The sequence below is a fragment of the Sapajus apella genome, unplaced genomic scaffold, assembly GCF_009761245.1.
Source record: "Sapajus apella isolate SASKATOON/1434 unplaced genomic scaffold, GSC_monkey_1.0 scaffold2, whole genome shotgun sequence".
Classification (NCBI taxonomy): Eukaryota; Metazoa; Chordata; class Mammalia; order Primates; family Cebidae; genus Sapajus; species Sapajus apella.
In genome coordinates, this window is record NW_022436942.1 from 46768361 (window position 1) to 46794121 (window position 25761).

The window sequence follows — 25761 nt, forward strand, 5'->3', positions numbered from 1 at the left end:
ACCAAAAAAAAAAAAAAAAAAAAAAGACAGAAAAAAATGGCAGTTTACTGCTCTCAAATAAATTAATGAATAAATAAATAGTGTGAGACAGGACATAGCTTAATTATATCATTATCAGTGGAATTAACAGATTGCTAACATTCTAGATTAGAAAACAGAACTGAAGCAATTAGCCAAGAGAAAAAAGGATTCCTATAAATAAGATTCCCATAAAACCAAAGATTAAAAAATTGTTACTAATAACAGAACAAAGTAAAATTTTTAAAAGAAACAAATTCTATTTTACAGTGTGATAACTTTTAATGAAATATACCATGTATCTTCTTACCTCAGGATATTTGAACTTGCTATTTCTGTTGTCTGTAATTCTTTTTCTCATATCTGTATGACCCACTTCCTTACCTCTCCTTAGCTCTCTGTTCATATATCATCTTATTAAGGAAGACCTCCCTTACTATCCTATTTTAAATTAAAACCTTCCTGCTCCCCATACTCTTTACACCAATCATGCTTATTTCTCTCCTTAGGACTAATATCAGAGGACATACTATCTAGTGACTTGTTTATTGTCAGTCTCCTCCACTAGAACCTAAGTACTATGAGTGTAAGGAATTTTTTGACTGCTGTTTCCCAGCACCTGGAGGTGCTTGATACAAAGTAAGCCTTCAACAAATAAATATTAAAGAGCAAATGTATAAAGTATACCATCACTATGATATTTTAGGAAAATGCATTTCTGACTTCTTAATAAGCTAATATAAGTAAACATAACAACTAAGGAAAAAGTCTTAGGTATTAGATTTCCTAACTATAATAAAAAACATTAAATTTACCTTTAATCTTGGCAAATCTTTATTTGCTTGTTCAAGCTGAAATTTCAGTTCAATATTTTCAGATGACAACTTCAAGTTTTCCCTCTGAAGCTCCTGTTCTCTCTGACAATGATCATCTGGCTCTATTCCTGAAGTCTTCAGAAAAACAAAATTAGGAATATTTTAAAAGTCTAACAAATAAAAGCCAGAAAAGACATACTAGATAAGAAAATACTGCCAAAAGGTAAGTTTTTTTCGCTCAAAGGAATATGAGAAAATCAGTGTTCTGGAGAAAGCCAAAAATAATAAAGCCAAAAATAATACAAAACTTGCAGAAGATAAGGTAGTATGGTTTAATTAAAATGGAAGCAAAGTTAAGTATGACTTAATAATGTCCATACATATAATGCCTTCATGTATAATTTCATAATGGTTAGGCTGATTTATTGTTGAGAACTGCAAAGTGTATGATAAAATTACATTGTTTGCTAAGACGAATGATGGTACCGAAAACAACCACAGTGCGCCCCCCTCCCCAGCACCCGAGTGGAAAACTACTTGGGGCATTCTAAAGTGGCAAAACAGTAAATGTATATCATACACCATTTAAAACAATTCTTTAAGCACGGGATATGTGACCGTGCCCCTGTGGCTTCCTTGTGGAGAATACTTTATGGTTTGTCCTTGATCAGTGATTAAGCAGGCACCAGCTGCCTACCTTGTTTATCTTGGTTCTATGAGAAAACACAGAACACCCGTTTGTTAATAATAATCACCTGTTCAGAAAGACTAACTACATGGGTCAGAATCTGCTTGAGACCCTCAGCCCCCTGAGGCTCTTGGCTCAGAAGGGTGTTGGCCCCTGGGTAGTCACACTTTGCTGTTCTATCTGGGTCTCTGCTTCTTAATGCCTTCAGCACCGCCTGGGTGGGGGGTCTCTACAGCTGAGCTGGACTCAGTAATTTATGGTGGTTTTGCTGGTCCAAAGTAGGGCATGATTGTTATCTAACCATTATGGGTCAAACTGTGTTCCCCTCACCCTAAACATTTATATATTAAAGTCGTAACTTCCAATACCTCAGAATGTGACTTTATCTGGAGACTGTGTCTTTACAGAGGTAATCAAGTTAAAATGAGATTTTAGGGTAAACCCTATTCAACTATGACTGCTATCCTTATGAAAAGGAAAAATTTGGGGATTTAGACACAGAGACATGTACAGAAAAAAGATGATTGAAGAGACAGCGAAAAGATGGCTATTTATAAGCCAAGGAGAGAGGTTTGGGAAAGATCTTTCCCTCATATTGTTCAGAGGAAAGTAACCCTGCTTACATCTTGATTTTGGACTTCTAGGTCTCCAGAACTAAGACCATAAATTTCTATTGTTTAAGCCACCAAATCTGTAGGAGTCTGTTACAGCCACCTTAGCAAATGAATATACTAGGCTACAAAAGAACTGACTTAATTCTTTCCTTCTTCAGAAAGCTTTCCTTCATTCTTTGAGCTAAAATAACAGTTCCCTCCTTTGAAACCCATCAATATTATATTTGCATTTCTTCTGACCTGAATCTACACTGGGTTATTAGTTATGTTTATTGTTACTTGTCATTCTAAATTTTATTTTTTTAAACTGTGCTTAATTATATTTTTCTATGCATTTTTCTATAAATTAGAATACCACCTACCTCACAGGACTATTATAAGCATCATATGAAATAATTTTTAAAAATTATTCAGCACAACTTTCTTTTCTTCTCCGGTATTCCCTTCAGTCTCTATTGGCTTAACGGGCTGTAAAGTCAGTTATTCCACCAACATTATGGGTCTTAAAATTTATAATTATAAAATACCTATTATATAGGACTTTATAACATCTTTTAGATCCAGACTGCATGTGTCCATCTGATTTTTGTTTGAGAAGTGTATGCATATGCATATATGCAGTGGCAAAAAAAGAAGATACACATTTTTGTTGTTGTATGTAAATCACAGGAATACATTTCCACTTTCTAAGAAAGCTCAAGTATACATTCAAATGCTACCACTATTAGGTTAATACCAGGCAAATTCTACCACTTACAAGGTTGTCAGTTTTCACATTTTATAAATGAAGGCACTAGACAGGATAACTTTTAAGGTTATTTCAGACATGGACACCTGTAATTCCCTGTCCCTGGGCTCTTCTGTCTCCCTAACTTCTTCTCTTTTGTGGTACCTATTTGATTCAGCAAATGATAAATACCTATGGTATTTGGTAGAGATGGGGTCTCTCAAAGCTGGTCTTTGACTCCTGGCCTCAAGTGCTTCTGACACATTGGCCTCCCAAAGTGCTGGGATTGTAAGCATGAGCCACTTTACCCAGCTTACGTGAAAAATATGCTTAGGCATAGAGCCTAACACCATTTATCATTATCATTATTATTATTTTAGATACAGGGTATCACTCCATTGCCCAAGCTGGAGTGGAATAGGGCAATGTAACATCAAACTCCTGAGCTCAAATGATCCTCCCACCTCAGCCTCCCTAACAGCTAGGACTATAAATGTGTTCTACTACTTCTGTTTAAATTTTTAAATCTTTTGTAGAGAGAGGGTCTGGCTATGCTGCCCAAGCTGGTCTCAAACTCTTGGCCTCAAGCAATCTTCCTGCCTCTGCCTCCCAAAGGGATTACAGGAGTAAGCCACAGCATCCTGCCTGAGCCTAACACAATATAGACAGCAACATATGCAATATCTCATAAAAGTATCTGTTATAAAACATGGCCAGAAAAGCCATGAAAGGAACATGCCATATATCTTAGGATGTTGCACAACACTGTAACAAAATTTTACTGATATAATTCACTGTAGTGAGATCTTACTTCTAAATATAGATAGATGCATTAGAAATTTCTAAGGCAAAACAATCACCTCTTAAGTGCCTTATTTTTGCTATTCATTTATCTAATATGATATTAAGTGAACACCAATTATTAAAAAAAAAGCACTAAACCAAATTAGAAAATGCATATTCACTAATTTTTGTAGGAACTAGTCAAAAGAGCTTCAGATAAAGCTTACTAATAGTTAATGGTTTTTCTAAATCTTACACACTTTCCCTTTTGCACTATATATGTATGTAAGCTACTTACTATAAGAAAATTCAGTTAACAAAGAAAGGATGGCCATGTATCCAAACCAGGGATGTGTCCTTCCGTGGCTGGACTGGCGCATCAGTTTCATCACCTGCCTGTGCATCACCTTCAGCACACTGATCCACGGCATCAGCAACTGTCACATAATCACAGTCCTCCATAGCAGATTTTTCTGGATCCCTGTAGTTGTTGTGACTGACATCTTCAGCTATGTGTGTCTTTCTTTTCTCACTCTTGCCTATCTTATTCTCTTCCTCATTTTTATGTTCCTGTTTATCATTTTGACAACGTTCTTGATTAATTTTATCACCTTAGGATCATGATTCATTTTCAAAAAAGGAGTTACAATCTGCTACCATTTGTTGATGTAAATTGACTTTACTATTTGGTCTTGCCTCAGATTTATTTAACTCAATAAGATCTACAATATTTTCTGATTTGTATTTTTCATCATTACTGTAATACCACAGAATATTTCTCAGTACCCAATTATGTGAGTAATTCTTGGCACCTATTCTCTTCCCATTTTTAATTCTGAGTGTTGCTATGATCTTTTTTGGTTCTCAACAAAGTGTTTCTTTTGTGAAAAATATCAGGCCTTGTATTTATTAATAATGGTTACAAGCAATGAAAACATAGTTGTGTCACATACCTGATTCTGCTTAAGGTGGAAGAATGAAGAACCATGAAAAGAAAAAGAAATACACTAAGTATTAAAAAAAATCCAACAAATAATTCTACATTAATGATTAATGAGTTTTTATAAACTAAAACTATACCATAAATATTTGAATGGAAACAGTCCTAGAACATGTTTTCCTGTTTTATTTAACTGTATACTGTTGCCACAGCAAAATACACAGTGATAACTACACAATTAAAATTTCTAGAATTCATTCATGAGTTTTATGCAAAGCTTAAGAATCTTAAGTCTATTGTTATTATGTTAAAAAGAATTATATTATTATTCATCACTGGTAAAAATAAAAGTTGCATTTACTGTATTACTATTAAGGAGAAAGCTGTAATACTTTTGGCCAGATTAAGAAATAAGTTGATTTCACTTTTATGCATTTAAACACAGAAAAAACAAAAAATATATACACTTACTGAAGGCCTAGAATATGCATCCTTTGAAAACTGTTTTTCCAAAGCATGAAGTTTCTCTTGGAGGTATCTATTTTGTAAGTGTAAATCTTCTATAACAGAATCCCGAGGAAGAGCTTGGTGGGCCCTATGAACAAAAACCAGGCTCTTTACTATTCACATTTCTACTTTTCTCTGTTATACTATATAAAAATACAAGATAGAAAAGTGCAATGTGTTTATTAACACTATTTTAAAATTCTTCGAACCTTCTAAACTTTACAAAAAATAAATTAGGATATCACAATTAGTATTATAAAACAATCCTCTACTTCTCAGAGCATTCACTGAAGGGCTCCTTTAAATGGTGAGTCAAAAAGTATATATTGATGTAATGAAATACATTACCATTTCTAAAGAACATGAATCTATTTATATGGAATTACATAAGATAGTTAAACAAAAATACTATTTTAAAATATTATATAATAATTGTATAATATCCATGGTCTTCTCAAGAAGCTTAAGGATCTAAAAAGACCCTTAAGGATTCCAGATAATAATTTAACACTTCAAGTCTAAATACATTTGCCTGACCTACAAAACCCTCTTTGAGTGGCACCTCCACATCTAGCCAGCCTTACTGTCCAGGAGTCTACCTTTACTTAGGTAAATACAAATCTACTCTTAGCCATACATGAAATTTACTCTTGTCTCTTATCTCTGCGAGGGTTCTCCTCTTTGATATTCCCCTCCCCTTTAATACCTAGATCTGATTCATAAAATTTAGAAATTCGAACTTGAGTTCAGAGAGAAGACAAATTCAATGGTTTCTATAGTCTCCAACTACTTCGGCCTACACAAACTCATATTATTAGAGAAAAAAAAAAGCCTCTAAAAGTAATAAAAGGTTTCAAAACTAAAATGATTTGATCCTTGTAAAACCTGCAAAGAAGAAGAAAAGTGTCTTGTTTTGAACATATGTTTAGACAAAGAAAAACAAGGAGGGTAAATCCACTGCTGAACAGTAACTATTAACAGATGTTAAGAGAAAGAAAAATTCCTCAATAATTTGTTTCTTCCCTATCAAGGAAAATTCTAAAGATTTAAGAAACAGTAACTTAGAAGGAAAAGAAAAGAATGTGGATTTGAAGCTCCTGAGAGTGCTCCTTTAAATAAGTTCAACTTCATATATTCACATCACATTCATAATGACACAACAGTAAACAGACATTAACACAAACAAATTTATGATAATTTTTGGAGATTAATGGAAACAGTGTTATAAAGGGTAAATACTGTCACATCCAAATGTTGCAGGTAGATACTAGCCCTTTACAAGGATCATGATACGATTACAGATCATTTGTAAATGCCAAGAAGGAGAAATAGCAAATTAGGTAAAACCAACCTAAGTTTACCTTGGAAGAAATGAGTGAAACAGAAGATTAAATAGTTTTAGTTGTTGTTAGGACTATAGAAAATTAAAAAGTTTTAAATGTTAGCACATGATTTTATTTTGCTTTTCACGACCATGACTGTATCAGAAAATATAGCTTGGAAAGAGATTGCAAAACACATACTCACAAAATCTCAAAGGCTCTGCAAAGAAATGACATGGGTGATGCACGACAGGGGGGGCCTGGTTCCAGGTACAATGGAGTAAATATATTCAATTTTCTCTCTCCTAATTGCATGCAGCAACCCTTTGAGGACTCCGCAAAGGAGTGGAAGGCAGATTACAACAGAATACCAAAATTTAAAGTAGCAGCAAGCAAGTGATAAATTTACCTTTTCTTTTATTCTGCCTGCCCTGAAGACAACATTATTTGAAACCTGAAGATGGGTATCTGCACTGATGGAAAGAGCTCCAGGTAAACCTTCTAGTTCTAGCTCAAGTAAAGAGAAAGGGAATCTTTTAACACTCAGAATTTGAAAATACCTCATTATTTTTTTCCTCTTTTCTTTCATGCCCCAACCCTTAAGCCACCCCACAGTAGTGGTAATAGAGGCTGCAATGGGAACTCCACAGGAGCTACTATTTTTGGGGAGAGAAATCTTCTCCAATTGGTAGAGCTATAACACTAAAAGGGTAAGGTGAAAGTAGTTTTTTTCTTCCTCTTTCTACCCTCCTCTTGCTTGCTCGGCTGCAGAAGTGTGCAACTCCGAAGTACACAGCATCAGTGGTTAACTAAAGACACAAATGGAAATCCCTAGGGAAACAAAGTATCAGAGAGAGGGCAGAAACAGAGGCACTTATGAACTTCTGGGCTCACTCTTGAGCTGCACATGTATGGATCTATCCTAATGAGAATACCAGTTTCTCAGAACTGAACTAATGGTACCTAGCCCACATACCGGACCATTAATTGAGAGGTATACAGGCAGGACAGATATGAAGAGTATTGTAAAGGCTTTAATATTAGTTGAAAATGCAACTAATATTAAAACCACAGCCCACAGACATGAGGTTGGAACTTGTGGCCTTAACCTAATTAGACCAATTGCATGCTGAAACAAAAATATCTACATTTTTCCATAGAATTTAAACAAGAACGAGAGTCTCACAATATAATATTCAAAAGGTCAAAAATACAATCCAAAATTATGTGTCATACAAAGAACCAGAAATAGCTCAATTCACATGGGAAAAGACAACATAACCCAAACTTAAGACAACATACATTTATTATTTCAATTTCTACGGGTCAACCAGTTTTTCTTCATTATAATGGGTAGCACATTTCCACATAATAGCTTACCTCATATACAGTATGTCATTTTCTAAGTCAAGATTTCTCTTTTTTAATTCTTCCAATTCCTTTTCTGACTCCAAAGCTCGTACTCCCAAAACTTGATCAACAGTCATGCCAGTTGTTTTTAGTTTCCTCTGCAAAGTAAGTTTCTCTTTATCAGCTCTGTGGAATTTAATATAGAATCATGAAACATACCATTCAGTGTTTGGCTTTTCAATTGCGCACTCATTACCAAATCAACATATAAAAATTATATCATCCTGTGTTTGTCAGAAGCTAATTTATAACAAAATCACAGGAAAATCCATTTATAATTGTTAAAATATATTTAAAACCCATTTTAAAGAAAATAAAAAGTAAATCATAGATAATAAATGATCATTTAAACTAGACCATTTCTCATATTATTAACTATGATAAAGCTACATAATTTCCAGGTCATTAAAGAATTTTACACATATAACCAGTTTTATAATGATATTCAAACTCACTTAGCAAAAAGATCCTTCAAAGTATTCAACTGCTTTGTTAAAGTATAGACTTCTCCCTCTTTCTCTTTTAACTTGTTTCGAATTCCTTCTATTTTGGCTTGCCATTTTTTACCTTCTTCCCACCTAATTAATTCTTCTTTAGCGTTCTGTAAACAAAAACAAAGGAAGTAGGAAAGTTAACAATTATTATTTTAACTTTTCTTTAAGATTTATCAATTAAAATTTTCCAAGAAAAATTGTAAACTGCTATTTCCTAGAGAATATTTGTAAATATGTTCATTTTGAAATGCTTGGGACCAGCAGTGTTTTGAAATTCAGATTTTTTTTTAAAATTTCTGGAATATCTGCATATACATACTGAGATATTTTAGGGATGGGTCCCAAGACCAAACTCAGAATTCTCTTATGTTTCATATACACTTTCTACACATAGCTTGGAGGTAGTATTATACAATATTTTTAATGATTTTGTACATGAAACAAAGTTTTGACTGTGTTCTGACTGCAACTCATCATCTGAGGTCACTTAAGAATTTTCTACTTGTGGCATCATGTTGTTGCTCAAAAAATTTTGTATCTTGGAGCATTTCAGATTTCAGATTTTGGGATCAGAGATATTCAACCTGTATAATGCCTAGAATCTTCAGGCATACCAAGCTACTAGGAAAACTGCTCTTTAGGCTAATTATGGTTTATTCTATCACAAGACAAATAAAATTCTGGGAGACAGTTCTGACTAATGCCAATACCCTTAAGGAGTCTTTAAATGAAGATTCTAATACAATCATGACTATACTAAGCTTCTAACAAGAATCCTCTGTACAAATGACCAACCTCATCTGTTATCCCATGACAATTTCCTACCATCAGAGCCCCTTCAAGTCTTCAATGCACATTACTTCACTCATAATGACAGATATCTGTTTAGTGCTAACCATGTGCCAAGTACTACTCTTGGTACCAGGAACAGAAGCAATGACTAAATAAGATAAAAAACTGTATCTTCACGAATCTTACTATCTAGTTGATGCTAGTTGGTTAGGTGGATTGGGGAGAAGGGAGCAAACTGCAGATAATAAAACAAGAAACAAATCTAAATCTATTTTGTAGTAAGTTAGCTAGTTGTAAGTGCTAAAAAAAAAAATGAAATGGAAAGGAATTATGGCATTTCAAGAGGTAAGTGTCATGGTTTATTATATCTATGATAAAGGAGCCAAAGAAAGCCTATCCAAAGCAGAATAGTCCTATGCACTGAACAACTTTCAAATGTTCCACTGGATATTCATACGGCAAAACATTCTGCTTACAATAGTCTGAGCTAAGAATTTATCTCCAACTCACACATTAAGTAATGTTTTAATGGTTTTACTATATACTAAGTTTTCTAGGAATACAACGGTCTCATAAAAAGTAAGATTATAGACATTGTTTTGCTGAGAACTATACCAACAATTTGTTTACCACTTTGGAAATCAAATTACAAATGGCAATACCATCATGACCCATGAGTTGCCAATAGAACACATTTGTGTCAGTCTACATTTGTAGCTTTGAAATCACATTAATGAAGATGCAAACCATGATTAATTAATCATATTTTCCAACGTAGTCATGTCAAAGCATTTACATGTTGAAATATGAATATTCTTTTTATGTTCCCAGTATATATTTCATTTAGGACATTCATAATGATATTTTTGAAATTACATAAGTAGGTAGAGTTTATATTAACTGAATTTCAATTGTAACAGTCAAGGGGACATTATGAAACATTATATTTTTGATTAAAGAGAATGTGTGAACTTGAAAGTGTTGAGAACCATGGTTTAAAGTCAAATTCCCAGTGCGATGGCTCATGCTTGTAATCCCAGCACTTTGGGAGGCCAAGACAGGAAGACTGTTTGAGCCCAGAGTTCAAGACCAGCCAGGGCAACATAGTAAGATATCGTTTCAAAAAAATTAAAAAATAAGAAATAAAGCCAAATTCTCAACTAAAATTAGTTGTCTTATCAAAATGATCTTCTCAAATAATGGAGAACAATATTCTCCAATTCTCTTCTCTAATACTAATCAATTTTTTTACCTTATTTAATTTGGCTAATAAGTGCCCTTTAAAAAATATAAAAACTTCAGGCTGGGCATGGTGGCTCACGCCTGTAATCCAGCACTTTGGGAGGCCAAGGCCAGCAGATCACCTGAGGTCAGGAGTTTGAGACGAGACTAATCAACGTGGTGAAACCCCATCTTTACAAAAAATATAAAAATTAGCCGGGCATGGTGGCAGACACTTGTAATCCTAGCTACTCGGGAGGCTGATACAGGAGAATCGCTTGAATCAGGGAGTCGGAGGTTGCAGTTAGCCAAGATCGAGATTACGCCACTGCACTACAGCCTGGGTGACAAGAGCAAACCTCCATCTCAAAAAAAAAAAAAAGTAAAAACTTCACTATGTGGTTAATAGTTATTAATTTCATTTTTTCTGAAATATGTACAAGAATTTTTCTGTACTCCCATACTGGTATTTACATTTCTGGGAGTACAGCAGGTATGTAATTAAATAATCCTGCAGCACCCAGCACTTTATTGGGTTTTGACAATTCTATCCCACCTGGCATTACCTGCTAAATTAAGATTAAGGGAAGCAAGACTGAAAAAACAATTGAAAAATAAGTAGAAAAACAACAAAGGTGAACAGTACTGTGAGTACTGTGGTGTTATAACATATAGGCTTTGGTTAGTGGTTCCTGGCTTATAACTCCCAAAGCACTTATCATCATCTTTAGTTATAATATTGAGTGTGCTGGGCCTCTGGAGCAGACCTAAGAAAAAAGAGTCTCTCTGACCTTCTCCTGCCCTTCTTTCACCTGCCCTAAGGCAGGTAATCGTCCCCTGTTTTTCTGAATGTGGGTCATAAAACCATAATACAAGGGGATTCTGCCCCATATCCTAGGGAGAAGAAATACTGATGTCTTGAAGCTTCCCTAAAAACCCAAGAGGACTAGGCTCAGAAAGCTTCTGGAGAACTGAACATGTGGAGGTTCCTAGAGGAAGGTGGCACCCCAGAAGGGTATGGAAGTTCCATATCCCTTCCCCCATATCTCTCCTTATACATCTCTTAACCTCTATCCATTGTAATAACCTTTATTATAAACTGGTAAATGTAAGTAAATGTTTCCCTGAGTTCTGTGGGCCACTCCAGCAAATTAAACCCAAAGCTGGGGGCTAGCGTGTGAGAACTCCAGAAGTCATGGAGGCCTGACTTGGAACTGGATCTGAAACAAGATCTCTATGGGATCTGACACTATCTCCAGGCAGATAGTGAATTGAACTAGATGACACCCAGTTGGTGTCTGCTGCCAAACCGACTGCTTGCTTGCTGATGCAGAGGAATCCCCACATATTTTGGGATCAGAGAAGTCTTTTGCACTGACTGTTGTTATGGTTTGAGGACAGGAGAAACACATGGTTTGAGCACTTTTTCCAAAACAAGTATGTTCTAGACTGAAGGGGAAGAGGGGAAAAGATTGGATGATAGGAGAGTAGTTCTCTTTTCATGTTTTCTGCACCAAAAGCTTCATATGTATGGATTTCAGAATAATACTATTACAACATTTAAAAATTTACATTCATTCAACAAATACAGAGCATCTACCATGTGCCAGGGATTGTTCTAGGTGCTGGGAATACAACAATAAGTAATAACAGGCAAAGTTCCTGCCATCAAAGCTGATGGTCTAATAAGAAAAAACAAAAGATGAACATACAGACAAGTAAATGTCTAGTATGTTAAGATAGTAATAAATGCTACGGAGAAAGAAATTCAAGGCCCAGGGGTGGGTTTTGTTACATAAGTAGACTACAAATGCTGTTTACAGAGAAAAAAGTACTAAAATTTCCGAACAATATGAAAGTATTTCTTTAGTATAAATTAGAAATGCCCAACCACTAAAGAATCTGAAAAAATGTTCTCACTAGATTCCTGAATACTAATTTTAATATCGGGCATTGACCCCTGTATTCTCTTTCCAGTTAGTGGCAATACCTTATACTATTATTGACGTGATGGCTTACAAAAGACTTCCGCATATCATTTCATTTTATTGTAAAATAATCTTGAGAAATTGGCAATACAGATACTATTATTCCCACTTTAAGGAGGGATAAACTGAATAAATAAGCCAAATAACCTGAAGCATAGAAGAGTCCAGGCAAAGCCACAAGGCTTATAAAGCATTCTGACAGAAATCAGATTAAAAACTGGTATAGAAACATACCAGTTAGGAACAAACATACCAGTTTCTAACATATCCCCATTTAAGGATAAGATTAGGCCTATCCCTAATTAGAGGGTTAGCAAAGATGGAAATCCGAAAGAGTAAGGACATTTTGATCTTACAGTTTTCACCAGCAAAGCTTCTGACAGCAAGCATGTTGTGACTCCATGCAAATAGTGTCATCAAAATTACATTGACATTAACGAATTTTTATAGAAAATAAATTCTGGAGTATTATACTCTATTAAGACATTTGAATTCCATTACATATCTTCTATTTAATGCCTTTAAAGACAGAATTTTCTTTTCCATTTTCATGTTATTGAAATTATTTTATAGATATTGAATATTTTCTGGGTAAATTTTATAATAAAAACTTTTCCTAACCATAGCTACTCCATACTGATTTTCTTCAAGGGTAAATATTACTACTAACACCAACATTTCCCAGTTCACTTTTGGTGTTTTGAATCTTACCAAGTTATCTCCAATTTATTGTCCATAACAAATTTAATTACATACATTTTAGCCTATTTTAGTTTTTTGAATGGTTGATTATTTCAATCAGTAATTTTTATTACAAAACAGTTGATTATGACCTATAAAATTTTAAGAAATTTCTCCCAGAGTTAATCTATGAGCAGATTGGTTACTGATTATTACTGCAAATACTGAATATATTCCAAATCACTTTGCTATCAGAAATAAGAGCCTAGTCTCCTGAAGGATAAAAAGGACATATCTGGGTTCAAGCTGAGGTCTTAAAATGCCTATCTTTCTATTCCAAAAGTGAAAAACACCAACCTGTGTAAATGATTACTTTGGGGAGAAATGATACACAGTTGAATATGTAAGATGTGAATATGTAAGTACCTTAGAGTTACTCTAATGTAAAAAAGATGAATGGAATTGATGTAGTAATTTCCAAATAAGAGTTACATTACAGGTGTCTCCTCAAGTAGACTGTAAATTTCTACAGAACAGAAACTTGTTTTATACTTCACTACGTTATCTAATACTACTTATAGTCCTCAAAATGCAGAATTAATACAGCCAAATCCTCAAATTAAGGCAGTATATTAATGTTAATCAACTATATATTTAACTTACTCTGTCACTCCCTTAAGCATATTAGTCTGTAGGTTTCTTCACATACCTTTTCTTTCATAGGTTTTAGGTCTGCTTCATCCACCTTTCTTTCTAATTGGCTTTCTAGTTTTTTAACTTTTCTTTGGAGTTCTTCAATTACACGTTGTTTATTATCTATCAGGGGTTTGCCCTAAAAAATAAAATGTATTTTTGTATTTTTACAAATAAATATGAAACAAAATAGACAGTAAATATTTCAATTATATAATAGACACTTCCTGAAGCTATCACTGACCATACTTTCTAAATGACATTTTTCTTACATAAGATAATCTGGTAGCTGCTTCTGAATTTTAATAAAATAAGCTACTCTAGAACTATAAACACAAGAGAGGTCACCAAAGAAATTACATTAATCAAAGTGTTTTGAAAGTCAGTTTTAACAAATAGCACAGAAAAAATTATAAAGTGGAAATAAGCTACTGCCTCTATATTGTAAATCAGATGTAATCAGAGTTAAACATAGAATCACCTGTAATCCATTGGTTAGTCTTTTAATTTGCCTTTTCAGTTCATCATTCTCTTGATCAATTTCATCCTTCTCTCGAAGTATTTTATTATAGGCTTTTTGTTTCTTTTGCAGTTCATTATTCAAGTCATTCAAATTATCAGTTAGTGAGTTTTCTTTATTTTTACTTGCTTTAAGTGCTTCTTTCAATTTTAAAAGATTTTCATTTAAATCTTCAACTTGTGACTAATAAGAAAAAAAGAAAAGAAAAAAGAAGATTCTTCATCAACTATCAATGATAAAAGCAACAAAAAACAGAAAATATACCACTATAAAAAAATTTCAGTCTGAATTTTTAAGTATACAAGCGGGAAAAAATGCAAACTACATGTATTTTTTCATGTTGTCAAGTCTACCTTGAGGAAAAAAGTCTACCTTGAGGAAAAAAATGTAAAACTAGTATAAACCAATTCATCTTCAACGAACACCCACAAAGAAAATTTTATCAAATATGCATGTTTCATTTTGGCTGAATTAATTAAATAAACAAGCATATAACAATATAAACGGCAATGTTTGAAACACTATGAAGCATAAGAGTAGTATAAAACAAATATCTGACTTGAATCTTTATAGAAATAAGACATAAGAGTCTTTTACAGAAATAAGACATAAAAGAGTAACTCACAATACTAGACACTATGTATGCCACTAGAAAGCAGTTGCTAGCTGTCCTATGGTGCGAGTGATGGGGATACACTATAAGATATTCTGGAAAAGGTGAAACTATGAAGACAGTAAAAAGATCACTGGTTGCCAGGGGCTTGGTGAGGTGGGGAGGGGGGAATGAAGAGGAGAGGCACAGAAGATTTATTTTTAGGGCAGTGAAAATACCCTCTGTAAAACTACAACAATGGATACACATCACTATACATTCGTCTAAACACACAGAGTGTAAAATACCAAGAGCTAAAACAGAGGTAAACTTGCATTCTGGGTGATTATGATGTATTAATATAGGTTCATCAATTGTAACAAATACACCACTCTGGGGGGCAGGGGACACATGGAAAATCTCTTAACCTTCCTCTCAATTTTGCTGTGAACCTAAAATTGCTCTAAGAAAATAATAAAGTCTTTAAAAAATCCTAGGTAGGCCTGGCGCGGTGGCTCAAGCCTGTAATCCCAGCAGTTTGGGAGGCCGAGGTGGGTGGATCACAAAGTCAAGAGATCAAGACCATCCTGGTCAACATGGTGAAACCCCGTCTCTACTAAAACTACAAAAAATTAGCTGGGCATGGTGGCGCGTGCCTGTAGTCCCAGCTACTCAGGAGGTTGAGGCAGGAGAATTGCCTGAACCCAGGAGGCGGAGGTTGCGGTGAGCCGAAATCGCGCCATTGCACTCCAGCCTGGGTAACAAGAGCGAAACTCCGTCTCAAAAAAAAAAAAAAAAATCCTAGGTAAATATTTCTTAAATTTAACGCCATTAGAAAGAGTAGTTCATAATGGTCTATCCTTTCCTAATCCCCAAGAATCATTCCATGAATACCATAAAGATACTTATTGTTCAAAAATGCATGTGTGTGTCGATGACTGTCCACCAATAGTGCATTATAAATTCCCTACTCATCAGCAAAATTACTATGTATCAAAGTGAATTCTCTTCCAATAGGAATTATCAGAATTTCTGTTACATTAACACATTGATGTTCACCTTTAGCTCTCTAGTATGTCGATCAACAATTTGTTGAACATTGAGATGGGCCTCTTTTTGAGAAGTTGCAGAAATAATACGTTCTTCAGCAGCTGCTGTCATTTCTGCCCGGAGTTCTAAAAGTGCCCGACTAAGTGCCTAAAAATTATAAAAACAATATAATTTTTTAAGGAAAATTGACATTTTATATGCACAATATATGATACAAAAAAATAAACAAGCTTTATTACTTTCTACTATTTTCCTAAAATACTATGAGTTTAACAGAACATATTTTGCAAATTAACAACTCAACTTTTTCAAATGAATCTTTTGTTATTATACTCAATTCTTTCCACATTGAATGTGAACGTTCAAAATCTTAATAATGCTTTTGAGAACTCAGCATTAAATCAAGCAGTTTGTATTACAAAAATCAGATGTTTTGTTTTCAAATATCCAAGTTTAGATATTTAAATTAGTCACTTAGTACATCCTCCCATATGAAATTAACTGAATTTCGGTAGACAAAGAAAGGACTAAGAAAGGCTTAAAGTTTACGCATAAATTTCATGAGCTAGCACAGAAAAACAGCAGCAACTTCTAAAACAATTTGAATATATCAAATCTGATATAAATGTTTTAAAACCTAACAAATCAGAGAATACACTGACCATCTCCATCCCACAAAACCATCCTATGACCACTTTTTTTCATCTCTCCTTTTCCTCATTACCGTATCTCCCTCTCAATCCCTCAAATTGTTCAAAATTGCTCATTTGTTAAAAATGCTAGCACAAAATCTCAGTAGAAAAAAGACAGTGTAATGTATATATGTATATTTCTATAATGTACATTAAGATTTTTCCCCACTTCATATAGATAATACACAAATCGGATTGATGACAACATAAAAAGATAAATTGAACTATATTTGCCCTGAAAAACAGCACTTAACAAGGCCATTTAACAGAATTGTCTGAAAGACTCTGTTTAACAGCATAAGATAAAAGGTCATACATTTTATTGCAACAGAGATTTATGCTACCATCTTTTATAAATTTACAAATCTTCTCTAAAAGCAATCGACCACAAATTTTTCCTAAATCTTGTTAATTTTCTGTTGTTACTTACTTTCTGTTGTTTCTCTTTCAAGGCTAATTGGCTCTTTAGCCGTTCTACTAGATTTCTCATTGTAGTTGTTGGAGCTCTTGAATTTGCTTCTTTTTGAGCCTGAAGGTCAGATTTTAAACACTGTGACTCCTTTTGTGACTGGGCCAGGAGATACCTTAAATCCTCCAGTTCTGCTTTTACTTTTTTCACTTCTTCCTCATGGTTTTCTTGGAGCCTGATGTAAATAAGCATATGTGGGTTTTTTTTTTAACTTTTTATTTTTTTGAGATGGAGTCTCTGTCTCCCAACCTGGAGTGCAGTTCTCAAGTTGGCGCGATCTCAGCTCATTGCAACCTCCACCTCCCAGGTTCAAGTGATTCCCCTGCCTCAGCCTCCTGAGTAACTGGGACTACTGGGGTATGTCATCAGGTGCAGCTAATTTTTGTATTTTTAGTAGAGATGGGGTTGCACTATGTTGGCCACGCCAGTCTTGAACTCATGACCTCAGGTGATAAGCTCGTTTTGGCATCCCAAACTGCTGGGATTACAGGTGTGAGCCACCACACCTTGCCAAACATATGTAATTAATAGACTGGCTGCTGCAATTAATACCATGATTAATACAAATTTCACACAGAGCAAATGTTCCATCCTAAGTATACTTAAAATCTAAATCTTGATGCAGACATCCAAATCCAGATAATAATTATTTATTTCACTTAACTACTATTAACAGCACGTTTTTATTCTAGTTTCTGTCTAATATTTTTGGGAACAATCTTACCAAGTTATTTTGTGGCTTTAGTCAAATAATACAGAGAATGAACAAAATGGCATTTTAAATAGTACGGCTCTTGCAAAATGTGACTGCTTCCTCTATATGATAGTTTCCTAACCACACTACTGGTAACATTTTTGACTGGATAATTCTTTGTTGTTGGTGGGCCTGTCTTGTTCATGACAGGATGTTTAGCAGCATCTTTTGGCTCTATCCAGCTAGATACCAGTAGCACCCCCTAGCCATGACAATCAAAAATGTCACTAGACATTGCCAAATGTCACCAAGAGGGACAACGGTGAAAAACTGATCCCCTATATTTGAGAACTAATGCCCTATATTGACATATTGAAAAGGTGAATATAACTTTCCACAGAAATCACATGTATTATTAATTCATTTATGGTTCAAATTCACTAGCATATCTATAATTACATATATGGAAGTAGATACCGTCAACAGGTATTAGTTAATTCAATTAACCCTATTGCTCATTCAGCATTAAGTCTGTTAAACTGAATTAACATATTGTTGTGCATACAGATACTGCATCTCTACTGAGATTCTGACTAATGAGAGGGAGATAGTGTTAAGAAATGAGCAAATGTTAAACTCTTTGAGGCTTGCTGTTTTGGCAAAGCGTAAGTCTAACTTTAAAGAGTCATCATCAAATTGTGAAAATACGAGGTTTTACTTAAGAAATTTCCTAATATACATCAAAATATGCACACAGAGAATACAAGTACAATTTTGGGCTAAAATGACATGATAAGGTACACAACAATAACTTTGAAGTGTTTCATGTGGCAAAATAAATATATTATATAAGGTATTTCAAGAGATCATGATTTTCTACACCCTGGAATTGGAAGCAAAAACACAAATAATTTTATACTCCAAAACATAACAAATTTACTAGACCAAAAATAACATCTCATGTACAAAATTTAATAGAGTGAGGAAAAGAGACTGAAAATACATATATGCTGTTGCCAATTTTCCTTCTTTTAGAAAGTAATTTCTTAAAAGTGGCAGCTCCTTAACAAAGCAAAAACAGTGTTAATTCTGTTAGAGGCATTTGAATAAGTGAGTAAAGAATCAAAGGCTCTAATAGGGGCTTGAGAGCTGAAATGGAATTATAAGTCAAATAGTTCAACTTTCTAATTTACACCCATAGAGATAATACTACAATGATTAGAAACTACATAACTATAAACCTATTTTGAGTTTAAAATCTTATGTTCTCATAAATTGGTTGAACAATGTTTAGAATCTCTATTATGTTCCAGACACTCTTATAAGTGTGTAAACAAAAGTTTTCTCTGTATATGTTATTTTACAATATTCAAATTACTTTCATACCTGGTATCATTTGACCTTCATATAACCACCCTGAAAAAGCCAGAGTAAGTACTGTTATTTCCATTTTAAAGATGATGAGGCCGAGTGAGGTGGCTCAGGCCTGTAATCCCAGCGCTTTGGAAGGCCAAAGTGGGTGGATCACTTGAGCTCATGAATTTGAGACCAGCCTGGGCAACATGGCAAAACCCTGTCTCTACAAAAATACAAAAAACTAGCCAGGTGTGGTGGCACCTGCCTGTAGTGCCAGCTACTCAGGAGGCCGAGGTGGGAGGATGGCTTGGGCCTGGGAGGTCAAGGCTGCAGTGAGACCAGATCGTGCCACTGCACTCTAGCCTACACAATAGAGCCAGACCTTGTCTCAAAATAAATAAATAAATAAATTGATAAGATAAAACTGAGGCTCAAAGAAGGTAAAAATGAGATTCTAGAAAAGAATCTGTATTGGCTTCTGAGTCAGACTGACTAGTTTCAAATTATGTCTTTCCCATCTTCTCCAGTCATGCTATTAAGCATTCCTGAGGCCATATCCTCTCTGAAAAAGGTGAAAATGATAACATATATAATCAGTAGTCCTGAGGATAAAAATGAGACAATATACATAAAAGTCTTAGAACAGTTCCTGGCATAGCAAACACTTATGTTTATCTTCATTATATCATTATATCTTCATTATATCATTATTACCATTGCCTATTTTTACAATACATTTTGGAGACTTACCGTAATTTGGTATTTTCAAATTCTTTTACTTTTAATTCAGTGATTTCTCTTTGTCTCTCTAAATCTTGTGATACTTTCTTTAGTTTGACCAAGAGTGAGGAGAGAGAGTCATCTTGTTCTGCTACTGTCTGTTCCATCTCAGCCAGACGAATAAAATGCTTATTGGTAGGAAATGGAGTGGGAGACTCTTTCATTAAATCCTATGAAATATGAATATATTAGCAATAGGCATGCATAATTCAATGCCATACTTAATTCTATATTTTTAATTTAATTCCTTAAATGATCAAAATATAGTATCTAAAATTTAATGATTTAATAGGCAATGAAGGCTTAAAGAAGACAGGAAAGAAATACCTTATTTTTTGTATTTACAATAGCTAGCAAAGTATCTATATGTAGCAGGAGATCAATAAATGTTAACTGAATTAATGAGGTAAGGCTCAAACATGCTAATTACATTAAAAACATTAAAAGATACACAAAGAACATTAAAAGATGACAGGTCATTTCACACATATGAAACAGAATGATCAAAAGAGGCAAGTATGAGCTGAATTTCGGAGCTGTAAAGCAGTTAGTTATAGGTAAACTTACAGTGAGTAGAATTTGAAAAGAAAGGTAGGTAGGTTCATAGAAGATCGAGCATATGGCTAAAGAGTATAAACATAACTTTGTGTGAGGTACAGAAGGAGTTGGGTCTAGGAAGAAGAATGATCAGAACACTGTTTTCAGAAGATTATTTCGGCAACAAAAAGGTAGGGTGACTTCTAATCCAAAAAAGAAGAGCGCTGAATTTTAAATTACATGGTCTCAAAAATCAATAATGAATAGAACTAAGTTCTTAGAATCTTACCCAAGCCGTTTGTTTGAATTTATTTAGTGAACTATCAGCCTGTAGTTCTAATTTGTGATGAAGAATATGAAGGTCTTCCTCATGTTTCTTCACAATTTCTCTTTGCTCCTGTTTTACAGAAAATCGAAACTATATCCTAACTTGTGATTAAAATAAATTCACATTTTGAAGACCTTATATATTTTCTTTTTAATCTTCTAAAATTCCTTTGAGATGAGGAAGAAACAGTATCTCTATGTTTGTACGTATTTAGACCAGTACGCATGTCCCCTCACACAATGTTCAAGTTGACAAGTCCTACCTCAGTTCATAACATATTCTTAACACTAGAATAACATGTATCTATCATCTTTTAGCTTATTTCTAGAAAAAATAAAATGTTAGCTTTTCCCCACAAAGTTCTAACAAATCTGATTTCTACTGATTACCAGTGTGACATATTTTATTCCACCCTATTACCTCAGTCCTCACCTATAAACTCAATTAAAATATTTTTCAAAATCACGATTTTACCATGACAACTACTGCTGGTTTAGTCAGTGTATAGCAGAAAGATACACAAACTGCCAGTTTTACTGACGGAGGTGTAATCCAATCACATGCAAGTAACAATTCTTAAATAGAATCATTTGAAAGCAAGAAAAGAACTACCACTTTAGGGCAAAATAATATTTAGCATTGGATTAAAAAAACATAATAAATAAAACAACTCCTGGTTTAGTCAGTGTATAACAGAAAGATACACAAACTGCCAGTTTTACTGATGGCAGTATAATCCAATCACATGCAAGTAACAATTTTTAAATAGAATCATTCGAAAGCAAGAAAAGAACTACCACTTTAGGGCAAAATAATATTTAGCACTGGATTAAAAAAACATAATAAATAAAACAGCAAATTCATAATATAATAAAATACCTCTCTGGCTTTCTCTAGAAGATGTTGATATTTCTTTACTACTTCTTCTTTTTGATTTAACCTTGCTTGCATATTTGCAATAGTTTGATGAGCAATTTTCAATGTGTGATGAGATTTTGGTTCCATCTCTTTTCTGCCTAGCTCAGCTATGAGCTTTTCTCTTTCTGCAGTGGCAGGCAATCGAAGCCTCAGTTCATTGATTACTTTGTCTCTTGACAGTATATTTTGTTCTGCTAACCTTAAAGCAGATTCTTTCTCTTTTAGCTTCTGCAATGATTAAATCACAATAAATCATTAAAGTATCTTTTTTCCTTTAAAATACTTCATTTGAATTTTAGATTAGTTATTAGCAAAAAAAATTTCACTTTATTTTTCACATCATATGTACAATAGCCATTTGATACTTAATAAGGTTAAAATATTTCTAATTGACAGCAATTATTTACATAGTTTGTTTATAAGAGTATTACATGTTAGAAACTTCATTGTTATGACAAAAATAAAATTTAATTAATGGGCCGGGCGCGGTGGCTCACGCCTGTAATCCCAGCACTTTGGGAGGCCGAGGCGGATGGATCACGAGGTCAAGAGATCAAGACCATTCTGATCAACATGGTGAAAGCCCGTCTCTACTAAAACTACAAAAAATCAGCCGGGCATGGTGGCGCGTGCCTGTAATCCCAGCTACTCAGGAGGCTGAGGCAGGAGAATTGCCTGAGCCCAGGAGGCGGAGGTTGCGGTGAGCCGAGATCGCGCCATTGCACTCCAGCCTGGGTAACAAGAGCGAAACTCCGTCTCAAAAAAAAAAAAAAAATTAAATTAATGTACTTTATTGAGATATTACAGTTTAGAACTATAAATGTGTGGTTGTGCTAGATTTAGGAAGAATACGTAATAAATTATTTCCTTTATTTTGGTCCACTGACTAGCAGAGCATTAGAAGACTAATCTGTAAGTCAGTGAAGCACAAAACTGGAATTTTAGTGGCCCAAGTCAATAAATTAGTATTATAAAACCTGTAGTTTATTAAAACAAAACAGAAAAAAAACCTAGAAAAATTTTTACTCTTCAAGAGGATCAAGGTGAGTATTTTAAATTAAGCGATTCAGTGGCAATTCACATAAATGACAAATCTTATAATTGCTGAGGAAAATCTAAGTTTCCTGAGCTGATTAAAAATGTACAATTTTACTTGAAAAACTCCTTTACATATATTTTAAAATGTATTTGGAGTTAATATATTTAGATGGAAACTAAAATGAAAATCATATTCAGTTTACATTATTTTCCAACTAATTTAATAAAGATGACAGATTTGATCACCTACTAATCAAAGTCAAGATCTAGGTTAAAACAGAAAGTAATTTCTAATTTACCTTCAACCTTTAACCATGCATAAAAAGGAATGAACTGAAAATTAACAGATTATGTAACATGCACTTCAAAATAAAACCAAAACAATAAGAAAAGATCATATAAAGGAAAATAATATATTGTTCATAAAGCTACAATTAAATGCTTTTTGTTTTCTTTCATGCTAGTGCTGATCAGTGTACCTAAAGGTAACAAGTCATAACTAAATAGTGAATTCAAATTAACCATATCTGCTGTTCATTATCAGCTGTTAGAAACATTATAGGAGAATAGAAGAAGAGTGAAATTAGCAACAGATTCATCATTCTATGCATCATCCTCATAAAGAAACATTATTTAACACCCCCCACAAACATTCCAAAGAATACACGAATCAAAATGCAAATTCTTCTAATTACCTCTTCAAGTGATTTGCAAGTTGCCTGTGTTTCTAGGATTATTCGAATGTTCTCCTTAATTTTTCTTAGAGCGATCTCAAGTTGATTTGGAAGGGGCAAACTAGGGTCAGGGATTGATCCTGTAGCTTCTTCAAACTATTAACAAATAGTATGTTTTTTAAAAAAAAAACAGTTGCAGCATTGATAATAACAACATTAACTTTTACAGCTGTATGATAAAACATAAACACTTCATATTTTAAATATATAAGATCAATTAATATATACAAATATAATATCAATTAAAATTATATCTGATATAGGAAATATTTCTGTGAATTAACACTCTAGACCATGCTACAGAATAGCAAACAAGATTAATCATTCATACCTTTTGTGCCGCATTTAGTATTTCATTTTGCTGACGGTCAAAAATGTCTAGTTGACGTTCCAGGTCAACTTCTCTTTGATCCCAAGCCATTTGTCTTTCTTCATGAAACTAACAAAAGACAATTTGTGTCAGACACATACACAAAGACATCAGGCACATAACAAGCATTTTATATATTTTTTCTTATCTAATCATCACAACACATTAATGAAATGTAATTATTTTCCTTTTATGAAAAATAATACAAACTCAGAGAGGTGAAGTAACTTGTGTAAGATCAGAGAAAGGCACATGTGAAGTAAGAAAGGCAAAAAGGCAGATGTGATTTAAATCTCTCCATCTATCCATGCATCCATCCATACAAAATATATTTAATTATATATATTATGTGCCAAGCATCATTCTAGGCAGCACAAACACAGCAGTAAACAAAACCAAGTCCATGTCACCATGGAACTTACATTCTGGTGAAGGAGAGACAGTCAATAATAAACAAGTAAGTATGTAATATACCTGAAGGTTATAATTGCTATGGAGAAAAATTAAGATAATCTCTATTTAGGGAATCTTGATAGTAGAATTTACTGTTGTATCTTAGGTGGCTGGTGAAGGATGCACTGATAAGGTAAGACATTTGAGCTAAGACCTGCAGGCACTGAAAGTGTAAATACCACAGGTATTTATGGTAAGAACAATTTAAGCAGAGGGAACAATCTCTGAGATAGTCATATGTCTGATGAATTTCATCTGTCTCTGAAGCACACAGTTTATTCTATAACAAGCTGCCTTCTTACTCTGTCAGCGAGAGGCAGTAGAAACCTGAAACTGTGAAAAGTCAAATAACCAATATCAAAATAAAAATTAACTTATCAATGAGGTTGCTTATATATTGCCCTTTTTAAGACTAATGTTATAAAAACTAAATATAAATTTTCAGAATAGTTTAGAAAATAAGAAACAAATTATTACATAATCCATTAGTAATAGAAGCTGAATTCAATTAGAATAACATAGTTATTTGTGCAATATTATTTAAAATCTTAGAAAACACAAAATAAATATAAAATAAAACCTTGTTCTGTTGCACAATTTCTTCTTCAAGACTGCTGATTGTATGTTCATATTCAGAAATTATATTATTTAAATATTTTATTTCTTCTTTATCCTTGACTAATTCTCGATTTAGTTTAAGCTCTTGAAGACGAAGTTCTTCTATTTTCATATGCCAGTTGATTACCTAAGATTTACAATTTATATGTAAAACCATAAATGCCATATCAACAAACAATATTCCTCCTTTGATCATAATGATTTTAATTGAAAGTAATGGGCATTCTAAAGTAAAATAAGACACAATGTTATCTTTTCTCAAGCCACATGACACATTTTTATTTAGGATTTCCATTGACTTTTCTACAAATGTGGGAATTTACAATAAAATCTTCAAATTATATTGGAATGGACATCACTAACATTCCCTTTCATTTTTTCATTTGTTATATGTTTATTGAACACTGATTATAAGCAGGTCATTGAAAGATTAATATTATTTTCAAAAACAGAAATCCTAAATGTTTCTAGCCTAGAGAACAGGATGTAGTTGCAAGGTAATTATTTTTCATTTAATTCTTTCTAAATGAAGAGATAAAACCATATTATATTAAAAATAAATATAGGCCCACAACTTCTAAATCAAAGATAATTATGAACAGTAGAAATCAATCGATTACTATAATGTTTAAGAATAATTATAATTAGCATTCAATTAATATTACTTTCAAAAACAGGAATCCTAAATGTTTCTAGCCTAGAGAATAGGATGTAGCTGCAAGATAATTATTTTTCATTCAATTCTTTCTAAATGAAGATAAAACCAAATTATATTAAAAATTAATGTGGGACCACTACTTCTAAATCAAAAATAATTATGAACAGCAGAAATCAACAGATAACTACTACAATGTTTAAGAATAATTATAGTTAGTATTCAGTTAATATAAATTTTTCTACAGTATTTAAAATTCCTTGG

The 25761-nt window shown here is 33.4% G+C and overlaps 1 protein-coding gene across 1 annotated transcript in view; it reads right to left on the reverse strand.

Moving 5' to 3' along the window:
- Positions 1 to 25761, reverse strand: part of CEP290 (centrosomal protein 290) — a 90045-nt gene that overhangs the window by 16586 nt on the left and 47698 nt on the right. The window contains exons 32-46 of the mRNA XM_032297149.1: positions 24805 to 24969; positions 23733 to 23840; positions 23363 to 23497; positions 21591 to 21857; positions 20673 to 20780; positions 19817 to 20016; positions 16978 to 17191; positions 15865 to 16002; positions 14175 to 14396; positions 13710 to 13832; positions 8280 to 8425; positions 7795 to 7950; positions 5057 to 5180; positions 4599 to 4607; positions 834 to 968 (exon numbers count right to left, since the gene is read on the reverse strand). Coding sequence (XP_032153040.1) covers positions 834 to 968; positions 4599 to 4607; positions 5057 to 5180; positions 7795 to 7950; positions 8280 to 8425; positions 13710 to 13832; positions 14175 to 14396; positions 15865 to 16002; positions 16978 to 17191; positions 19817 to 20016; positions 20673 to 20780; positions 21591 to 21857; positions 23363 to 23497; positions 23733 to 23840; positions 24805 to 24969 — 2250 coding nt within the window. The remainder of the gene's footprint in view (positions 1 to 833; positions 969 to 4598; positions 4608 to 5056; positions 5181 to 7794; positions 7951 to 8279; positions 8426 to 13709; positions 13833 to 14174; positions 14397 to 15864; positions 16003 to 16977; positions 17192 to 19816; positions 20017 to 20672; positions 20781 to 21590; positions 21858 to 23362; positions 23498 to 23732; positions 23841 to 24804; positions 24970 to 25761) is intronic.